General features: G+C 51.1%; 1 protein-coding gene across 5 annotated transcripts in view; it reads left to right on the top strand.

Moving 5' to 3' along the window:
* Positions 1-17,438, top strand: part of DTNB (dystrobrevin beta) — a 155,666-nt gene that overhangs the window by 36,743 nt on the left and 101,485 nt on the right. For all 5 annotated transcript variants that reach the window (XM_054293485.1, XM_054293482.1, XM_054293483.1 and 2 more), the window contains 3 exons: positions 144-249; positions 3,260-3,426; positions 7,995-8,119. In XM_054293485.1, coding sequence (XP_054149460.1) covers positions 144-249; positions 3,260-3,426; positions 7,995-8,119 — 398 coding nt within the window. The remainder of the gene's footprint in view (positions 1-143; positions 250-3,259; positions 3,427-7,994; positions 8,120-17,438) is intronic.

Here is a 17,438-nt window from a genome sequence, read left to right as displayed (position 1 = left end):
TGCTTCATCTTCTCAGGAGAAAAGCCCTGCTGAAGGGATTTTTCAGCAAATCTCACAGACAGAGAAGCTGTCGGTCTGGAGGAGCCCTGGCATGGGAAATGCCCTTGGCCGTGCCCCCAGCGCTCCCTGTGCTCTCCCTGCAGAAGAAGGTGATGCTCAACATGTTCCTGGACACGCTGATGGCCGACCCTCCTCCCCAGTGCCTTGTGTGGCTGCCCCTCATGCACAGACTGGCCCACGTTGAAAATGGTAAATGCAGAATTTCCCTGCTGGGAGCCTGGGGTGCTCTGTGCTTGTGCAGAATTTCCCTGCTGGGAACCTGGGGTGCTCTGTTCTTGTGCAGCATTGCCCTGCTGGCAGCCTGGGGTGCTCTGTGCTTGTGCAGCATTGCCCTGCTGGCAGCCTGGGGTGCTCTGTGCTTGTGCAGCATTGCCCTGCTGGCAGCCTGGGGTGCTCTGTCCTTGTGCAGCATTGCCCTGCTGGGAACCTGGGGTGCTCTGTGCTTGTGCAGCATTTCCCTGCTGGGAACCTGGGGTGCTCTGTGCTTGTGCAGCATTGCCCTGCTGGGAACCTGGGGTGCTCTGTGCTTGTGCAGCATTGCCCTGCTGGCAGCCTGGGGTGCTCTGTGCTTGTGCAGCATTGCCCTGCTGGGAACCTGGGGTGCTCTGTGCTTGTGCAAACATTTCCCTGCTGGCAGCCTGGGGTGCTCTGTGCTTGTGCAGCATCTCCCTGCTGGGAACCTGGGGTGCTCTGTGCTTGTGCAGAATTTCCCTGCTGGGAACCTGGGGTGCTCTGTGCTTGTGCAAACATTTCCCTGCTGGCAGCCTGGGGTGCTCTGTGCTTGTGCAAACATTTCCCTGCTGGGAACCTGGGGTGCTCTGTGCTTGTGCAGCATCTCCCTGCTGGCAGCCTGGGGTGCTCTGTGCTTGTGCAGCATTGCCCTGCTGGCAGCCTGGGGTGCTCTGTGCTTGTGCAGCATTGCCCTGCTGGGAGCCTGGGGTGCTCTGTGCTTGTGCAGCATTGCCCTGCTGGGAACCTGGGGTGCTCTGTGCTTGTGCAGCATCTCCCTGCTGGGAGCCTGGGGTGCTCTGTGCTTGTGCAGCATTGCCCTGCTGGCAGCCTGGGGTGCTCTGTGCTTGTGCAGCATTGCCCTGCTGGCAGCCTGGGGTGCTCTGTGCTTGTGCAGCATTGCCCTGCTGGCAGCCTGGGGTGCTCTGTGCTTGTGCAGCATCGCCCTGCTGGGAACCTGGGGTGCTCTGTGCTTGTGCAGCATTGCCCTGCTGGCAGCCTGGGGTGCTCTGTGCTTGTGCAGCATCGCCCTGCTGGGAACCTGGGGTGCTCTGTGCTTGTGCAGCATTGCCCTGCTGGGAACCTGGGGTGCTCTGTGCTTGTGCAGCATTGCCCTGCTGGGAGCCTGGGGTGCTCTGTGCTTGTGCAGCATTGCCCTGCTGGCAGCCTGGGGTGCTCTGTGCTTGTGCCTTCCTGTCCTGGCCCAGAGCACCCCAGAGCTGGTGGGGTCACATTCCTGGGGATGTGGGGTGGGGACTGGCTGGGTGTGAGAGCAGCAGCAGGGCAAACGCCGTGGATTTTAGTTAAAATGACATTTCCTGAATGTTCCTGAGGCTGAGGGAGCTGGGAGAGGAGAAAAGGAGGCTCAGGGGGGACCTTGTGGCTCTGCACAAGTCCCTGCCAGGAGGGGACAGCCAGGGGACAGGGACAGGACAAGGGGAAATGGCCTCAGGCTGGGCCAGGGCAGGCTCAGGGTGGACACCAGGAGGAATTTCTGCATGGAAAGGGTGCTCAGGCCTTGGCAGGGGCTGCCCAGGGAGGTTGGCAGTGCCCATCCCTGCAGGTGTCACCTGCATGTGGCACTGAGTGCCCTGGGCTGGGCACAAGGTGGGCATTGGGCACAGCTGGGCTGGATGGGCTGGGAGGGATTTTCCAGCCTCAGGGATCCTGGGGTTTTTAAATTAATTTTGATGGTGGCAATTTAAATATGATGGGGTCAAGTCCTCACCAGGAGGTGAGGAGGTGGATGTGGTTAAAATGTTGGGTGAACTCCAGGGCAAAGGGATCTTGGTTTGATCCTGGTTTGATCCTGGCATTCCCTGGCAGCAGCCAGGAGCAGGAGGGCACCAAGCTGGGCTGCTCCCCTTCACTGGGATCCTTCCCATCCAAATCCCAGTTTTAGCCCTTGCAGAAAAATGAAAAACAGAAATAATACCACAAGAAAAAACCCACAAACAAAATCCTAAACAAACCAACCCCACAAAAACCTAAACAAACAAAGCCCAAGAAAACAACGACAGAAAATAAAAACCACAAACAAAAATCCAACAAAACAACCAAAAAGCAAGAAAAGGCAAAAAAACCCACTGGGTTATTGTAATTCCTTCCCCTCATCAGGATTTCGGGGTTTGGGTTATTTTTATTCCTTCCCATCATCAGGAAATCAGGGTTTTGTGTTTTGGGTTATTGGTATTTTTTCACCTCATCAGGAAATCAGAGTTTGGGTTATTATTTATTCCCATCATCAGGAAATCAGGGTTTGGGTTATTTTTATTCCTTCCCTTCATCAGGAAATCAGAGTTTGGGTTATTGTTATTCTTTCCCCTCATCAGAAAATCAGGGTTTGGGTTATTTTTATTCCTCTCATCAGGAAATCAGGGCTTGGGTTATTGTTCCTACTCCTCTCATCAGGAAATCAGGGTTTTGTATTTTGGGTTATTGGTATTTTTTCCCCTCATCAGAAAATCAGGGTTTGGGTTATTGGTATTCCTTCCCCTCATCAGGAAATCAGGGTTTGGGTTATTTTAATTCCTCTCATCAGGAAATCAGGGTTTTGTATTTTGGGTTATTGGTATTTTTTCCCTTCATCAGGAAATGAGGGTTTGGGATATTGATATTCCTTCCCCCCATCAGGATATCATGGTTAGGGTTATTATTCCTTCCCTCATCAAAATATCATGGTTAGGGTTATTGTAATTCCTTCCCCTCATCAGGAAATCAGGGGTTGGGTTATTTTTTTTCCCGTCACCAGGAAATCAGGGTTTGGGTTATTTTTATTCTTCTCATCAGGAAATGAGGGTTTGGGTTTTTGGTGTTGCTTGCCCTCATCAAGAAATCTGGATTTTGGTTATTATTCTTTCCCCTCATCAGGAAATCAAGGTTTGGGTTTTTGGTGTTGCTTCCCCTCATCAGGATATCAGGGTTCACCAAAAATCCCCTGAAAGTTTTGTTTTCTTTGTGTTTCCCCCAGTCTTCCACCCCGTGGAGTGCTCGTACTGCCACTGTGAGAGCATGATGGGCTTCAGGTACCGCTGCCAGCAGTGCCACAACTACCAGCTGTGCCAGAACTGCTTCTGGAGGGGCCATGCCAGCGGCCCCCACAGCAACCAGCACCAGATGAAGGAGCACTCCTCGTGGGTAAGGCCTTCCTCATGGCAGGGAACATCCTCTTGGTCAGAGCACTCCTCTTGGGTAAGGGGCACTCCTCATGGGCAGGGCACGCCTCGTGGGTAAGGCCTTCCTCATGGCAGGGAACCTCCTCTTGGTCAGAGCACTCCTCATGGGTAAGGCCTTCCTCATGGCAGGGACACCTCCTCTTGGTCAGAGCGCTCCTCATGGGTAAGGGGCACTCCTCATGGGCAGGGCACGCCTCGTGGGTAAGGCCTTCCTCATGGCAGGGAACATCCTCTTGGTCAGAGCACTCCTCTTGGGTAAGGGGCACTCCTCTTGGTCAGAGCGCTCCTCGTGGGTAAGGGGCACTCCTCATGGGCAGGGCACGCCTCGTGGGTAAGGCCTTCCTCATGGCAGGGAACCTCCTCCTTGGTCAGAGCACGCCTCGTGGGTAAGGCCTTCCTCATGGCAGGGAACATCCTCCTTGGTCAGAGCGCTCCTCGTGGGTAAGGCCTTCCTCATGGCAGGGAACCTCCTCCTTGGTCAGAGCGCTCCTCGTGGGTAAGGCCTTCCTCATGGCAGGGAACCTCCTCCTTGGTCAGAGCGCTCCTCGTGGGTAAGGCCTTCCTCATGGCAGGGACACCTCCTCCTTGGTCAGAGCGCTCCTCGTGGGTAAGGCCTTCCTCATGGCAGGGAACCTCCTCCTTGGTCAGGGCACTCCTCGTGGGTAAGGGGCACTCCTCATGGGCAGGGCACGCCTCGTGGGTAAGGCCTTCCTCATGGCAGGGAACATCCTCCTTGGTCAGAGCGCTCCTCATGGGTAAGGCCTTCCTCATGGCAGGGACACCTCCTCTTGGTCAGAGCGCTCCTCATGGGTAAGGCCTTCCTCATGGCAGGGACACCTCCTCCTTGGTCAGGGCACTCCTCAGGTAAGGCCTTCCTCATGGCAGGGACACCTCCTCCTTGGTCAGAGCGCTCCTCGTGGGTAAGGCCTTCCTCATGGCAGGGAACATCCTCCTTGGTCAGGGCACTCCTCGTGGGTAAGGGGCACTCCTCATGGGCAGGGCACGCCTCGTGGGTAAGGCCTTCCTCATGGCAGGGAACCTCCTCTTGGTCAGAGCGCTCCTCATGTGTAAGGCCTTCCTCATGGCAGGGACACCTCCTCCTTGGTCAGGGCACTCCTCAGGTAAGGCCTTCCTCATGGCAGGGACACCTCCCACTGTCCCAGGGTGTGCCAGTGTGCAGCCTGGCCCTGGGCACTGCCAGGGAACAATTCCTCATTCCCAGGATCCCATCCATCCCTGCCCTCTGGCACTGGGAGCCATTCCCTGGGTTCTGTCCCTCCACGCCTCAAATGAACAAATTCAGAGAGAAATAAATGTGGGCATTTTCAGCAGATGAAGAATTAATTGAGGAAAACGAGGGGTTTAAATTTGGAGTAATCCCATCTCTGTGCATAATTTAAATTCTCTGTGAGATCGGTGATATAAAACCAAATTGTGATTTTCACAGGATTTCAAAGGAATTAAAGCAGAGGGGCAGGAATGATTTGAGCTTTAAGGTCCCTTCCAACACAAACCCTTTCCGGATTTGATGATTTGGGATGACCAAGTGCCCGTTCCAGAGCCTGTCCAGGGCCTTCCCACCATTCTGCTGCCCCCCAGGATGGAGCTGGGGGCTGAGAAATAAAAACTCCAGGACCTGGAAGGAATGAGGCTGCACCTCCAGGGCAGTGACTGGTGTTAATTATCAATTATCAGTAATTGCCAGGCACTGATGGTGTTTATGTAGCTCCTATTTGAACCACGATTAATCTGAATTTTCACTTGAGTGTCCCTTGGGAGCTGGTCCCACTCTGGAGTGTTGTACAGCAGCGGTAATTAATAATTGTGATCAATTAATTATTACCATTAATAATTAATGATTGTGATTAATTCCAGAGCTATAATTAGCCAGGGCTTGCCCTTTCCTGGGGTGTCAGTGAGGGAGAGCAGCAGGAGGAGCTTCCAGCTGATGTCTGAGCTCCCATATGGAATTATGGAGTTATTAGGGTTGGAAAAGACCATCCCCAGGGTTCCATGTCACTGCTGGGAGCTCAGCAGCATTTTCAGAATTAATTTTGTAAATCAGTATGGGATTTAAACCCCATTTTTTGGTCATTCCTGTGGGTGTCACCAGCATTGCCAAGGACCAAGGATCACCAATCCTGTGAGGCCATTTAGTGTCAAAATTAGAAAAAAAACAAACTTCTACAGACTCTAAACAGTTTAATCTGTAGCCTTGGAAGACACTTAGATTAATGTAAAAATATAAATGTAAAAATACAAATGTAAAAATATAAATGTAAAAATACAATACACAGACATTCAGCAGAAAAAATCATAAATGTGTGTTTCTGTAGTTGTAAGAATATGCCTTAAATAAATGAGAAACTGAATTATGAAGGCCCAGGACCCAGGATCACCAATTCTCTGAGGCCATTTAGTGTGAGAATCAGAAAAACAAAAACAACTTCTACAGACTCTAAACGGTTTAATCTGTAGCCTTAGAAGACACTTAGATTAATGTAAAAATATAAATGTAAAAATTCAATGTAAAAATAAAAATGTAAAAAACAAATGTAAAAATACAGTGTAAAAATACAATGCACAGACATTTAACAGAAAAATCATAAATGTGTGTTTCTATAGATGTAAGTAAAAATATGCCTTAAATAAATGAGAAACTGCATTGGGTAAAATGGTGAAGGGTTTATAATGTAGGAGTGTGGTTGTATAGAATAAACTGAGAATTTAGAAGTTACAATAAAATCATGTGAGTTAGAAGCCCATTAAATAAAAGTACCCATAGTACAGCAGAAGTCAGTAAAAGTGATAGGTTAAAAAAGTAAAATAAATCCTGTGGCAGCTCTTAGTTTAGAAAATTGCATATTGCCTTGTAATGAAGAAACTGTAGCCAAATGCTTGCTCTTCTAAATCTCACAGCCTCTGAGATTAATATTTATATTTATATTTATTAAGAAATAAATTGTTCTTAGCTTGAAAATAGTCCCATCCCTTCATTTCTAGCAGTGACAACAATAATTTAGCACCACTGAGGGGAGTTGTGAAAGGAGATAAATTCACTTCTGCCTGTCCCAGCCCTGCCCCAGCTTGGCTCTGCTGTAAAGGACAGAAATTTGGCAATTCCTGCCCTCAAAATGCCCCTCTGTGTTCAGGGAGTGATGTGAAAATCCCTTAATGGGGTGGGATTCATCCCTCAGAGAGTGCCCAGGTATAATTGGTTTACTTCCTAATCTTCCATCCTTTTGTTAAAACTTTCCATTTCCACCATCAGAGCCCTTCAGAGCCTCCCAGAACTCGATCCCCAGTGCACAGATTTCCCAGCAGTGCTGGGCATTTCTGCTCCCGTGCCCTCTGCTGCCCGTCCCAGGTGTGTGTGCCTGCCCTGCCCTTCCTTCCTGGGCCCACCTCTGCTGGTTCCCCCAAAATTCTGGGGGAATTTCCTGTGCTGGTTCCCCCAGGAATTCTGAAATTTGGGTCTATTTGGGCCAGGTCTCATAAGCTCTTGAAGATCTATTTCACACCCAAGATAGCTCAGCTAGGCATAAAATATAAAATATAATATATATATATATAAAACATACCTTAGAAAATATATTCTATATATATAAATATTATACCTTAGAAGGCATAAAATCAGCAGGATGGCTTCTGTGGCAATGTTTGAAACAAAAAGGGTTTAAGAAAAGGCAAAATAACAAACAGAGAAAAACTGAGCCAGAGGTCCTTGCCGCTGGTAAAACACCTCACAACAGGGATTGGTTTCTTGGTTCTCTTCTTTTTCTGGTAAATTGCTCAGGCAGTTTGGCTCCTGTCCAATTTGCTGTCCTTAAGGTTGAGGTGAATTCCCCAGGTCCTATGAGATGTATTTTTACCTAATTGAGGAGAGAAACTTGTGGGCTTATTTCCTTTCTAAGGGGACAAAGGAGAGTTTTGTCACTCTGTCCACAGGGGGAACATTCCTGTACTCACCTGTGCTTGCTCCCCCAGAAACCCCATGACTTACCTGTACAGCCATCCCTGTCTCACCTGTGTTGTTTCTCCAGAAATCCCATCTCACCTGTGCTTGTTCCCCCAGCAATCCTGGGCTCACCTGAGCAGAAATCCCATCTCACCTGTGCTTGTTCCCCCAGCAATCCTGGGCTCACCTGAGCAGAAATCCCATCTCACCTGTGCTTGTTCCCCCAGAAATCATGGGCTCACCTGTGCTTATTACCAGAAATCCCTGTCTCACCTGTGCAGTCGCCTCTCATCTGTGCTGTTCCCCAGCAATCCCCTCTCACCTGCACAATCCCATTTCCCCTGTTTTTCCCCAGCAATCCCATTTCCCCTCAACAATCCCTGTCTCACCTGTACAATCCCATTTCCCTGTACAAGCCCATTTCCCCCGTACAACCCCATTTTCCCGTTTTTCCCCAGCAGTCCCATCTCACCTGTGCTGTCCCCTCTCACCTGTACAACCCCATTTCCCCTGTTTTTTCCCCTGTACAATCCCATTTCCCTGTACAAGCCCATTTCCCCGTTTTTCCCCAGAAATCCCCGGCCAAGAAGCTGACCCACGCCATCAGCCGCTCCCTGGGCTGCGTGCCCAGCCGGGACCCGCCCCGCCCGCTGTTCCCCGAGCAGCCCGAGCGGCCGCTGGACCTGGCACACATCGTGTGAGTACCTGAGAGACCCCTGAGACCCCCTGAGACCCCCCTGAGACCCTGAACCTCCCCTGAACCCCCCTGGACCTGGCACACATCGTGTGAGTACCTGAGAGCCCCCTGAGACCCCCTGAGACCCCCTGAGATCCTGAACCCCCCTGGACCTGGCACACATCGTGTGAGTACCTGAGAGACCCCTGAGACCCCCTGAGACCCCCCTGAGACCCTGAACCTCCCCTGAACCCCCCTGGACCTGGCACACATCGTGTGAGTACCTGAGAGCCCCCTGAGACCCCCTGAGACCCCCTGAGATCCTGAACCCCCCTGGACCTGGCACACATCGTGTGAGTACCTGAGAGCCCCCTGAGACCCCCTGAGACCCTGAACCTCCCCTGAACCCCCCTGGACCTGGCACACATCGTGTGAGTACCTGAGAGCCCCCTGAGACCCCCTGAGACCCCCTGAGACCCTGAACCTCCCCTGAACCCCCCTGGACCTGGCACACATTGTGTGAGTACCTGAGAGACCCCTGAGACCCCCTGAGAACCCCTGAGACCCTGAACCTCCCCTGAACCCCCCTGGACCTGGCACACATTGTGTGAGTACCTGAGAGACCCCTGAGACCCCCTGAGAACCCCTGAGACCCTGAACCTCCCCTGAACCCCCCTGGACCTGGCACACATTGTGTGAGTACCTGAGAGACCCCTGAGACCCCCTGAGACCCCCTGAAACCCCCTGAACACTCCCTGACTTCCCCTGAAACCCCCTGGACCTGGCACACATCGTGTGAGTACCCCTGGACCCCCTCCCCACCCCTAAACCCCCTCCTCAGCCCCCTCCTCAGCCCCTGCACCCCCTCCTGACCTCCCAAACCCGCCCCCCATTTTGTGAGTCCCACTGAGCCCCCTCCCCAGCCCTGGGCCTGCAGTGGTTTCAGGTTTTCTCTGCTGTGTTGGTGTCAATGTTTCAGGTTTTTCTCTGTTGTGTTGGTGTGAATGTTTTTCTGGAGAACCTTTTGCGGCTGTGCTTGTGAGGGGTATCGGGGCTTTTCAGGTTTTTCTCTGCTGTGTTGGTGTAAATGTTTCTCTGGAACAGCACCGTTGGTCAGCCCTGGGCCCTTGGCCTCACATCCATGTCCCCTCTCCATGGCATTGCTGTCACCCTGCTGTTGGATCAGGCTCTGATTTCTCATTTATTTAAATGAAATTATCTAAACAGAACCATGGGGCTTGCCCTCACGTCCGTGTCCCCTCTCCATGGCATTGCTGTCACCCTGCTGTTGGAGGGATGGGTTGGATGGAAAACCTCTGCACTGGTGCTGGTTTCAGCAGCCTGAGGTCTCTCTGCTTCCCCACTTCGTCACATTTCACCTCCAAAGTACAAACTGAGAGACAAAGGCCCAACCAAGCTGAAGTCAGTCTGCAGATAAACCTCAGTGTCCTGCAGGGGCTGGGGAAAACTGTTCCCATGTGTAGGAGAGGGTGAGAGGAGCAGCACTGGGATCCAATTCCCAGCCCATCACTGCTTTCCTTCCCGATCTGGCATTTCCCTTCCCAACCCATCACTGCCTTTCCTTCCTGATCCATCACTGCTTTTCCTTCCCAACCCATCACTGCTTTCCTTCCCAATCTGGCATTTCCCTTCCCAGCCCATCACTGCCTTTCCTTCCCAGCCCATCACTGCCTTTCCTTCCCAGCCCATCACTGCTTTTCCTTCCCAGCCCATCACTGCTTTTCCTTCCCAATCTGGCATTTCCCTTCCCAGCCCATCACTGCTTTTCCTTCCCAGCCCATCACTGCTTTTCCTTCCCAATCTGGCATTTCCCTTCCCAGCCCATCACTGCTTTTCCTTCCCAGCCCATCACTGCTTTTCCTTCCCAGCCCATCACTGCTTTTCCTTCCCAATCTGGCATTTCCCTTCCCAGCCCATCACTGCTTTTCCTTCCCAGCCCATCACTGCTTTTCCTTCCCAATCTGGCATTTCCCTTCCCAGCCCATCACTGCTTTTCCTTCCCAGCCCATCACTGCTTTTCCTTCCCAATCTGGCATTTCCCTTCCCAACCCATCACTGCCTTTCCTTCCCAGCCCATCACTGCCTTTCCTTCCTGATCCATCACTGCTTTTCCTTCCCAACCTGGAATTACCTTTCCCTTCCCAGCCCATCACTGCCTTTCCTTCCCAACCCATCACTGCTTTTCCTTCCCCCCAGCCTGGCACTGCCTTGCCCTTTCCAACCCATCCCTGCCTTTCCTTCCCAACCCATCACTGCTTTTCCCTCCTGATCCATCCCTGCCTTTCCCTTCCCAACATGGCATTTTCTTCTCCTTCCCATCTGGCATTTCCTTCTCCTTCCCGTCGGGCATTTCCTTTCCCAACCCATCACTGCCTTTCCTTCCCAGCCCATCACTGCCTCTCCCTTCCCAACCCATCAGTGCTTTCCTTTCCCCCCTGGCATTGCCTTGGAAGTGCCAGGAGCTCACTGTAGCCCTAAATCTGGATTTAGGGCAGGGCCCAGCTCAGCCTCCCCACAAACACCTTTTGTTTCCAGTCCCATCGATTGGAATCCACTCGCGTTTTCCCCTGTAGGCTGGGCACCTCCTGCAGGGACATGGGGACAGGGCTGGGACTGGGACATGGGGACAGGGCTGGACAGCTCCTGCAGTGATAGGGACGGTGGGGACATGTCACACCTCCTGCAGGGACAGGGACATGGGGACAGGGACATGGGGACAGGGACATGGGGACAGGGCTGCACAGCTCCTGCAGTGATAGGGACGGTGGGGACATGTCACACCTCCTGCAGGGACAGGGACATGGGGACGGGGACAGGGACATGGGGACAGGGACAGGGGGACAGGGGTGGACACCTCCTGCAGGGACAGGGACATGGGGACAGGGACAGGGACATGGGGACAGGGACAGCTGCCTGGCCACTCCTGGCAGCAGCTCAGAGGCATCTGCTGTGCACTGCCAGCTTTAATTAAATGTGAACCCGATGCCCTAAAAAGCAGAGGATGGGGACATGGGGCCTGCTGGCCCAAGGACAGCTCTGGGACAGCAGGAACCCTGGGAGCAGGGATTGATATCCCAGGGACATCCCAGGGACAAAAGGGACTCACTGGGGTCAGTGTGAGGGACACGAGGCCTTGGGGCTGCTGTGGCACCTCTGAAAGAACAAAAATAGCAAAACACCAAAAATAACAATAAACCCCCCTGGACTGAGGGGCTGCAGGCAGGGGAGGTTCTCTGCTGGAACCCAGCTCCAAGCAGGAATTGCTGCAGGCCCCAGGGAGTCACTTTTGGGGTGCCCAGGGGCTGATTGTGTTTGATTTGGGTGAGGGAATCAGCACCTGCACCAGGTTTTCTGCTGGAACCAAGCAGGAATTGCTGCAGGCCCCAGGAGTCATTTTGGGGGTGCCCAGCAGCTGATTGTGTGTGATTTGGGTGAGGGAATCAGCACCTGCAGCAACATCAGCACCCACAAACAAACAGGGGCAGAGACTGCAGAAAAGCTGAGCCCTTTTGCCCTTTTCCCCCTTTTCCCTTTCCCTTTTCCCCCTTTCCCCTTTCCCCTTTCCCCTTTCCCCTTTCCCTTTCCCTTCCGCTTTCCCCTTTCCCCTTTTCCCCTTTTCCCTTCCCCTTTTTCCTTTTCCCTTTTCCCTTTCCCCTTCCCTTTCTCCTTTCCCCTTTCCCTTTCCTCTTTCCCTTTTCCCTTTTCCCCTTTCCCTTTCCTCTTTCCCTTTTCCCTTTTCCCCTTTCCCCTTTCCCCTTTCCCTTTCCCCTTTCCCCTTTCCCCTTTCCCTTTTCCCCTTTCCCCTTTCCCCTTTCCCCTTTCCCTTTCCCCTTTCCCCTTTCCCCTTTCCCTTTTCCCTTTCCCCTTTCCCCTTTCCCCTTTCCCTTTTCCCTTTTCCCCTTTCCCCTTTCCCCTTTCCCTTTTCCCTTTTCCCCTTTCCCCTTCCCCTTTCCCCTTTTCCCTTTTCCCCTTTCCCCTTCCCCTTTCCCCTTTTCCCTTTTCCCCTTTCCCCTTTCCCCTTTCCCTTTCCCCTTTCCCCTTCCCCTTTCCCCTTTCCCCTTTCCCTTTTCCCCTTTCCCCCTCCCCTTTCCCTTTCCCCTTTCCCCTTTCCCTTTTCCCCTTTCCCCCTCCCCTTTCCCTTTCCCCTTTCCCCTTTCCCTTTTCCCCTTTTCCCTTTCCCTTTTCCCTTTTCCCCTCCCCTTTCCCTTTCCATGGATTCTGTGTCTGGTGGGAGTTTCCTGGCTGTTGCAGGGCAATTCCATGCAGATCATGGTTGGGTTTGGGTGTCAGCTCAGAGGCTGCCCCTTTTCTGGGCTGGCAGAGTGTGGCATGGGGAATGGTGGCACCTGGAGGCTGGGTGGGGTTGGTAAAGCACAGGTGGGGTAGGCATGGATCACTTTTTCTGGGAGGAATCATTCAAAGTGCTCCATCACCTCTGTGGGGTTTTACATGTAAATGTAAATTTCTGACATGAAATCTTTGGTTTTAAAGTGTAATGGGGGTGGCACAGCCACCCCGTGGCAGGGCTGGATGGGATCTTGGGAATGAGGAATTGTCCCCTGGCAGGGTGGGCAGGCCCTGGCACAGGGTGCCCACCCTGGATCCCTGGCAGTGCCCAAGGCCAGGCTGGACACTGGGACACCCTGGGACAGTGACAGTGTCCCTGCCATGGCAGGAGCAGCCTGTGAGTTTGGTTTTTCCAGGAGTGGTTTTCTGCTGTTCCACTGCAGAGCTGGGAGCAGGGGTGGGGGAACAGGATCTGGGACAGGAGCAGAAGCAGGGACGGGATATGGGATCTGTAGCAGGGACAGGATCTGGGATCTGTAGCAGGATCTGGGAACAAGAGCAGGATCTGGGATCTGTAGCAGGATCTGGGAACAAGAGCAGGATGTGGAGCAGGATCCGGGATCTGTGGCAGGGTCTGGGAGCAGGATCTGGGATCTGTAGCAGAATGTGGGACAGGATCCTGGGATCTGTGGCAGCATCTAGAGCAGATCTGGGACAGGATCCAGGATCTGGAGCAGAATCTGGGACAGAATCTGGGACATGATCTGGGATCTATAGCAGGATGTAGGACAGAATCTGGGATCTGAAGCAGGATCGGGATCTGTGGCAGGATCTGTAGCAGGATCAGGGATCTGTGGCAGGATCAGGGGTCTGTGGCAGGATCTGCAGCAGGATCAGGATCAGGGATCTGTAGCAGGATCAGGATCTGTAGCAGGATCAGGGATCTGAAGCAGGATCAGGATCTGTAGCAGGATCGGGATCTGTGGCAGGATGTGGGACAGGATCTGTAGCAGAATCAGGATCTGTAGCAGGATCAGGGATCTGTAGCAGAATCAGGATCTGCAGCAGGATCAGGATCTGTGGCAGGATCAGGGATCTGTGACAGGATCAGGATCTGCAGCAGGATCAGGATCAGGGATCTGTAGCAGGATCAGGGATCTGTAGCAGGATCAGGGATCTGTGACAGGATCAGGATCTGTGGCAGGATCAGGGATCTGTGGCAGGATGTGTAGCAGGATCTGGAACAGGAGCAGGATCCGGAAGCAGGAACAGGATCTGGGAGCAGTATCTGGCATCTTTGGCAGGATCTGCAGCAGGATCTGTAGCAGGATCAGGATCAGGGATCTGTGGCAGAATCAGGATCTGTGGCAGGATGTGGGACAGGGTCTGGCACAGGAGCAGGATCTGGGAGCAGGAACGGGAGCAGGCTGTGCCAGGAGCTCTGTCCCTGCTGCCCTGCCTGTCCCTGCCACAGCACAGCCTGCCTGCACCCGAGCTCCTGCTGTGGCTCTTCACTTACTGGAAGGAATCCTCCCTGTGAGCCGGGGCACAGAATTCCCAGAGTGATCCTGGCAGTGCCCAAGGCTGGGCTGTGGCAGTGGGAGGAATCCTGCCCATGGCAGGGGTGGCACTGGACGATAAGCTTTATATTTTTATAGTAATTTATTTTAAATTAATTGATTCCTGGCAGTGCCCAAGGCCGGGCTAGGGCAGTGGGAGGAATCCCTGCCCATGGCATTGGATGAGTTCAGGAGAATATTCTCCCCCTAAAGCCCAGCTTTTCCAGTTCTCCTTGGTCAGCTTGATGAATATTGGGTGTGGAAGATAAGTTTTGTACTTTTATATTAATTTATTTTATATTAACTGATCCCTGGCAGTGCCCAAAGCCAGGCTGGGGCACTGGGAGGAATCCCTGCCTGTGGAACTTTGTGGGTTCAGGAGAATATTCCCCCCTAAAGCCCAGCTTTTCCAACTCTCCTTGGTGTGGGCACATTTCTCTTGATGAATATTGAGTGTGGAAGTTTTAAGTTTTGTACTTTTATGTTAATTTATTTTAAATTAATTGGTCCCTGGCAGTGCCCAAGGCTGGGTTGGAGCAGTGGAAGGAGTCCCTGCCCATGGCGGGGGTGGCACTGAAGATAAGTTTTGTACTTTTCTGTTAATTTATTTTAAATTAATTGATTCCTGGCATTGCCCAAGGCCAGGCTGGAGCAGCCTGGGGCAGTGGGAGGAATCCCTGCCCATGGCATTGGATGAGTTCAGGAGAATATTCTCCCCCTAAAGCCCAGCTTTTCCCCTCTCCATGGTGTCGGTACGTTTCTCTTGAGGAATACTGAGTGTGGAAGAACAGTTTTGTACTTTTATTTTAATTTATTTTAAATTAACTGATCCCTGGCAGTGCCCAAGGCTGGGTTGGAGCAGTGGAAGGAGTCCCTGCCCATGGCGGGGGTGGCACCGAAGATAAGTTTTGCACTTTTCTGTTAATTTATTTTAAATTAACTTGTTCAGAGGGCAGGATGGAGTGAAATACAAACAGGAGGTCAGTCAGGTTGGACTCAGTGAGCCTGGGGGTCTTTTCCAGGCTGGTTTTTCATTCTGTGATCCTCTTTTTGTTTCTTTCTTTGTTTGTTAAGGAACTCCTCCTGGGAGCTGGGGGCTGTTTCCCCTCCCTCCAACAGAGCAACGTGGGGTAATTTAGAAAATATTTGTAGAAAATGAAAATTTAAAAAGCAGGAAAATTAAAACTAAAACTAAAAATTGAAAAACTAAAAAATAATAATAATAAGACACGTTTTGAGGTAGTTGCTGCAAAAACTTAAAAACCAGAAAAATTCAGACTAAAAAACCCCCAAAATTTAAAAAATAATTTATAAAATTGTTTTAAAAATAATAAATAATAATAATAAGATATTTTGAGGCAATCGCTGCAAAAACTTAAAACGCAGGAAAATTAAAACTAAAGCTGTAAAAAATTGAAAAAATAATTGAAAAAATAATAATAACAAGATATTTTTGGGCAATTGCTGTGAAAACTTAAAAAGCAGGAAAATTAAAACTAAAATTTAAAACAAAATTGAAAAATTATTATTCTTTTTTTGAGGCAGTTGCTGCAAAAACTTAAAAAGCAGGAAAATTAAAACTAAAATTGAAAAATAAAAATGAGACAAGAAGAACAACAAAATACTACTACTACTACTACTACTACTAATAATAATAATATTAATGATATTTTGAGGCAGTTGCTGCGAAAATGTAAAAAATAGGAAAATTAAAACTAAAAAAACCCCAACATTTTAAAAATTATTGAAAAAATAATTTTAAAAATAAGAAGTAATAATAATAATATTTTGAGGCAGTTGCTGCAAAAGCAGGAAAATTAAAACTAAAAAAAACCCCCAAATTTAAAAACTAATTTAAAACTAATTTAAAAATAATAAATAATAATAAGACATATTTTGAGGCAGTTTCTGCAAAAACTTAAAAAGCAGGAAAATTAAAACTAAAACTAAAAAAATTGAAAAAATTATAAAAAATAATAATAAGACATATTTTGAGGCAGTTGCTGCAAAAACTTAAAGAGCAGGAAAATTAGAACTAAAACTAAAAATACCCCAAAAATTTAAAAACTAATTTTAAAACAATTTTAAAAATAAGAAATAATACTAATAAGACATATTTTGAGGTAGTTGCTGCAAAACCTTTAAAAGCAGGAAAATTAAAACTGAAACCAAAAAAAAAATTATAATTTAAAAATAAATTTTAAAACAATAAATAATAATAATAATAAGACATATTTTGGGACATATTTTGGGGCAGTTGCTGCGAAAACTTAAAAAGCAGGAAAATTTAAATTTAAAAAATTGAAAAATCACAATAACAGTAACAATAATAATAATAGTAAATATTTTGAGGCAGTTGCTGCGAAAATTTAAAAAGCAGGAAAATTAAAACTAAAACTAAAAAAAAGAAAAAAATTATATACGAAGCAATAACTAACACTACAATCCCCATTTGGAGGCCGGCTCCCCCCGGAGCATCCCCAGCGCGTTTTGGGGGCGGCGCTGGCGGGGCCGGGCCGTGCGCGCTCCCGCCGCGGCCCCGTTGCCATGGAGACGGCGCGGGGTGCGCGCATCCATCCCCGGGATGGAGCCGGGCCGGGATGAGCGGCGGCGGCAGCGGGCACCGGGCAGGGCAGGTGGGGGCACCGGGGTTGGGATGGCACCGGGCAGGGCAGGGCAGGTGGGTGCCCCGGGCCGGGAATGGCACCGGGCAGGGCAGGGCAGGTGGGTGCACCGGGGTTGGGATGGCACCGGGCAGGGCAGGGCAGGTGGGTGCCCCGGGCCGGGAATGGAACCGGGCAGGGCAGGGCAGGTGGGTGCCCCGGGCCTGGCCTGGGTCTGGTCTGGTCCTGGTCCGGTCCTGGTTCGCTCCTGGTTCGTTCCTGGTCCGGTCCTGGTTCGGTCCCTCCGGGCGGCTCCGGGCCCGCTCCGGTTCCTCCCGGCCGGGCTCGGCCCGAGGAGCGGCGGGACGGGCCCGGAGCGGGGTCCGGCTGCTGGGAACGGCCCTGGAGCGGCTCCCGGAGCCGGGGACAGCGCTTGGAGCTGTGTGGGGTCGGCTCTGAACCGTGTAGGGTTGGATCTCTGAGCCTTGTAGGCTTCGAGCTGTGTAGGATCGGCTCCGAGCCTTGTAGGATCCGTTCTGAGCCTTGTAGGGTCGCCTCCGAGATCTTTGCAAGACCGGCTCCGAGATCTTTGTAAGATCGGCTCCGAGATCTTTGTAAGATCGGCTCCGAGATCTTTGCAAGATCGGCTCCGAGCTTTTTAGGGTCGGTTGTCTGAGCCTTGTAGGATCGGCTGCCTGTGCTTTGTGGAATCAGTTCTCTGAGCTTTGTAGGATCGGCTCCGAGCTGTGTAGGATCGGTTCTCTGAGCTTTGTGGGATCGGCTCCGAGCTGTGTAGGATCGGTTCTCTGAGCTTTGTGGGATCGGCTCCGAGCTGTGTAGGATCGGTTCTCTGAGCTTTGTGGGATCGGC

This window comes from Melozone crissalis, unplaced genomic scaffold (assembly GCF_028551555.1).
Source record: "Melozone crissalis strain CALT ecotype California unplaced genomic scaffold, PUWL_Pcris_2 ptg000150l_1, whole genome shotgun sequence".
In the NCBI taxonomy this organism is placed as follows: domain Eukaryota; kingdom Metazoa; phylum Chordata; class Aves; order Passeriformes; family Passerellidae; genus Melozone; species Melozone crissalis.
This window is presented reverse-complemented; position numbering and strand designations above follow the sequence as displayed.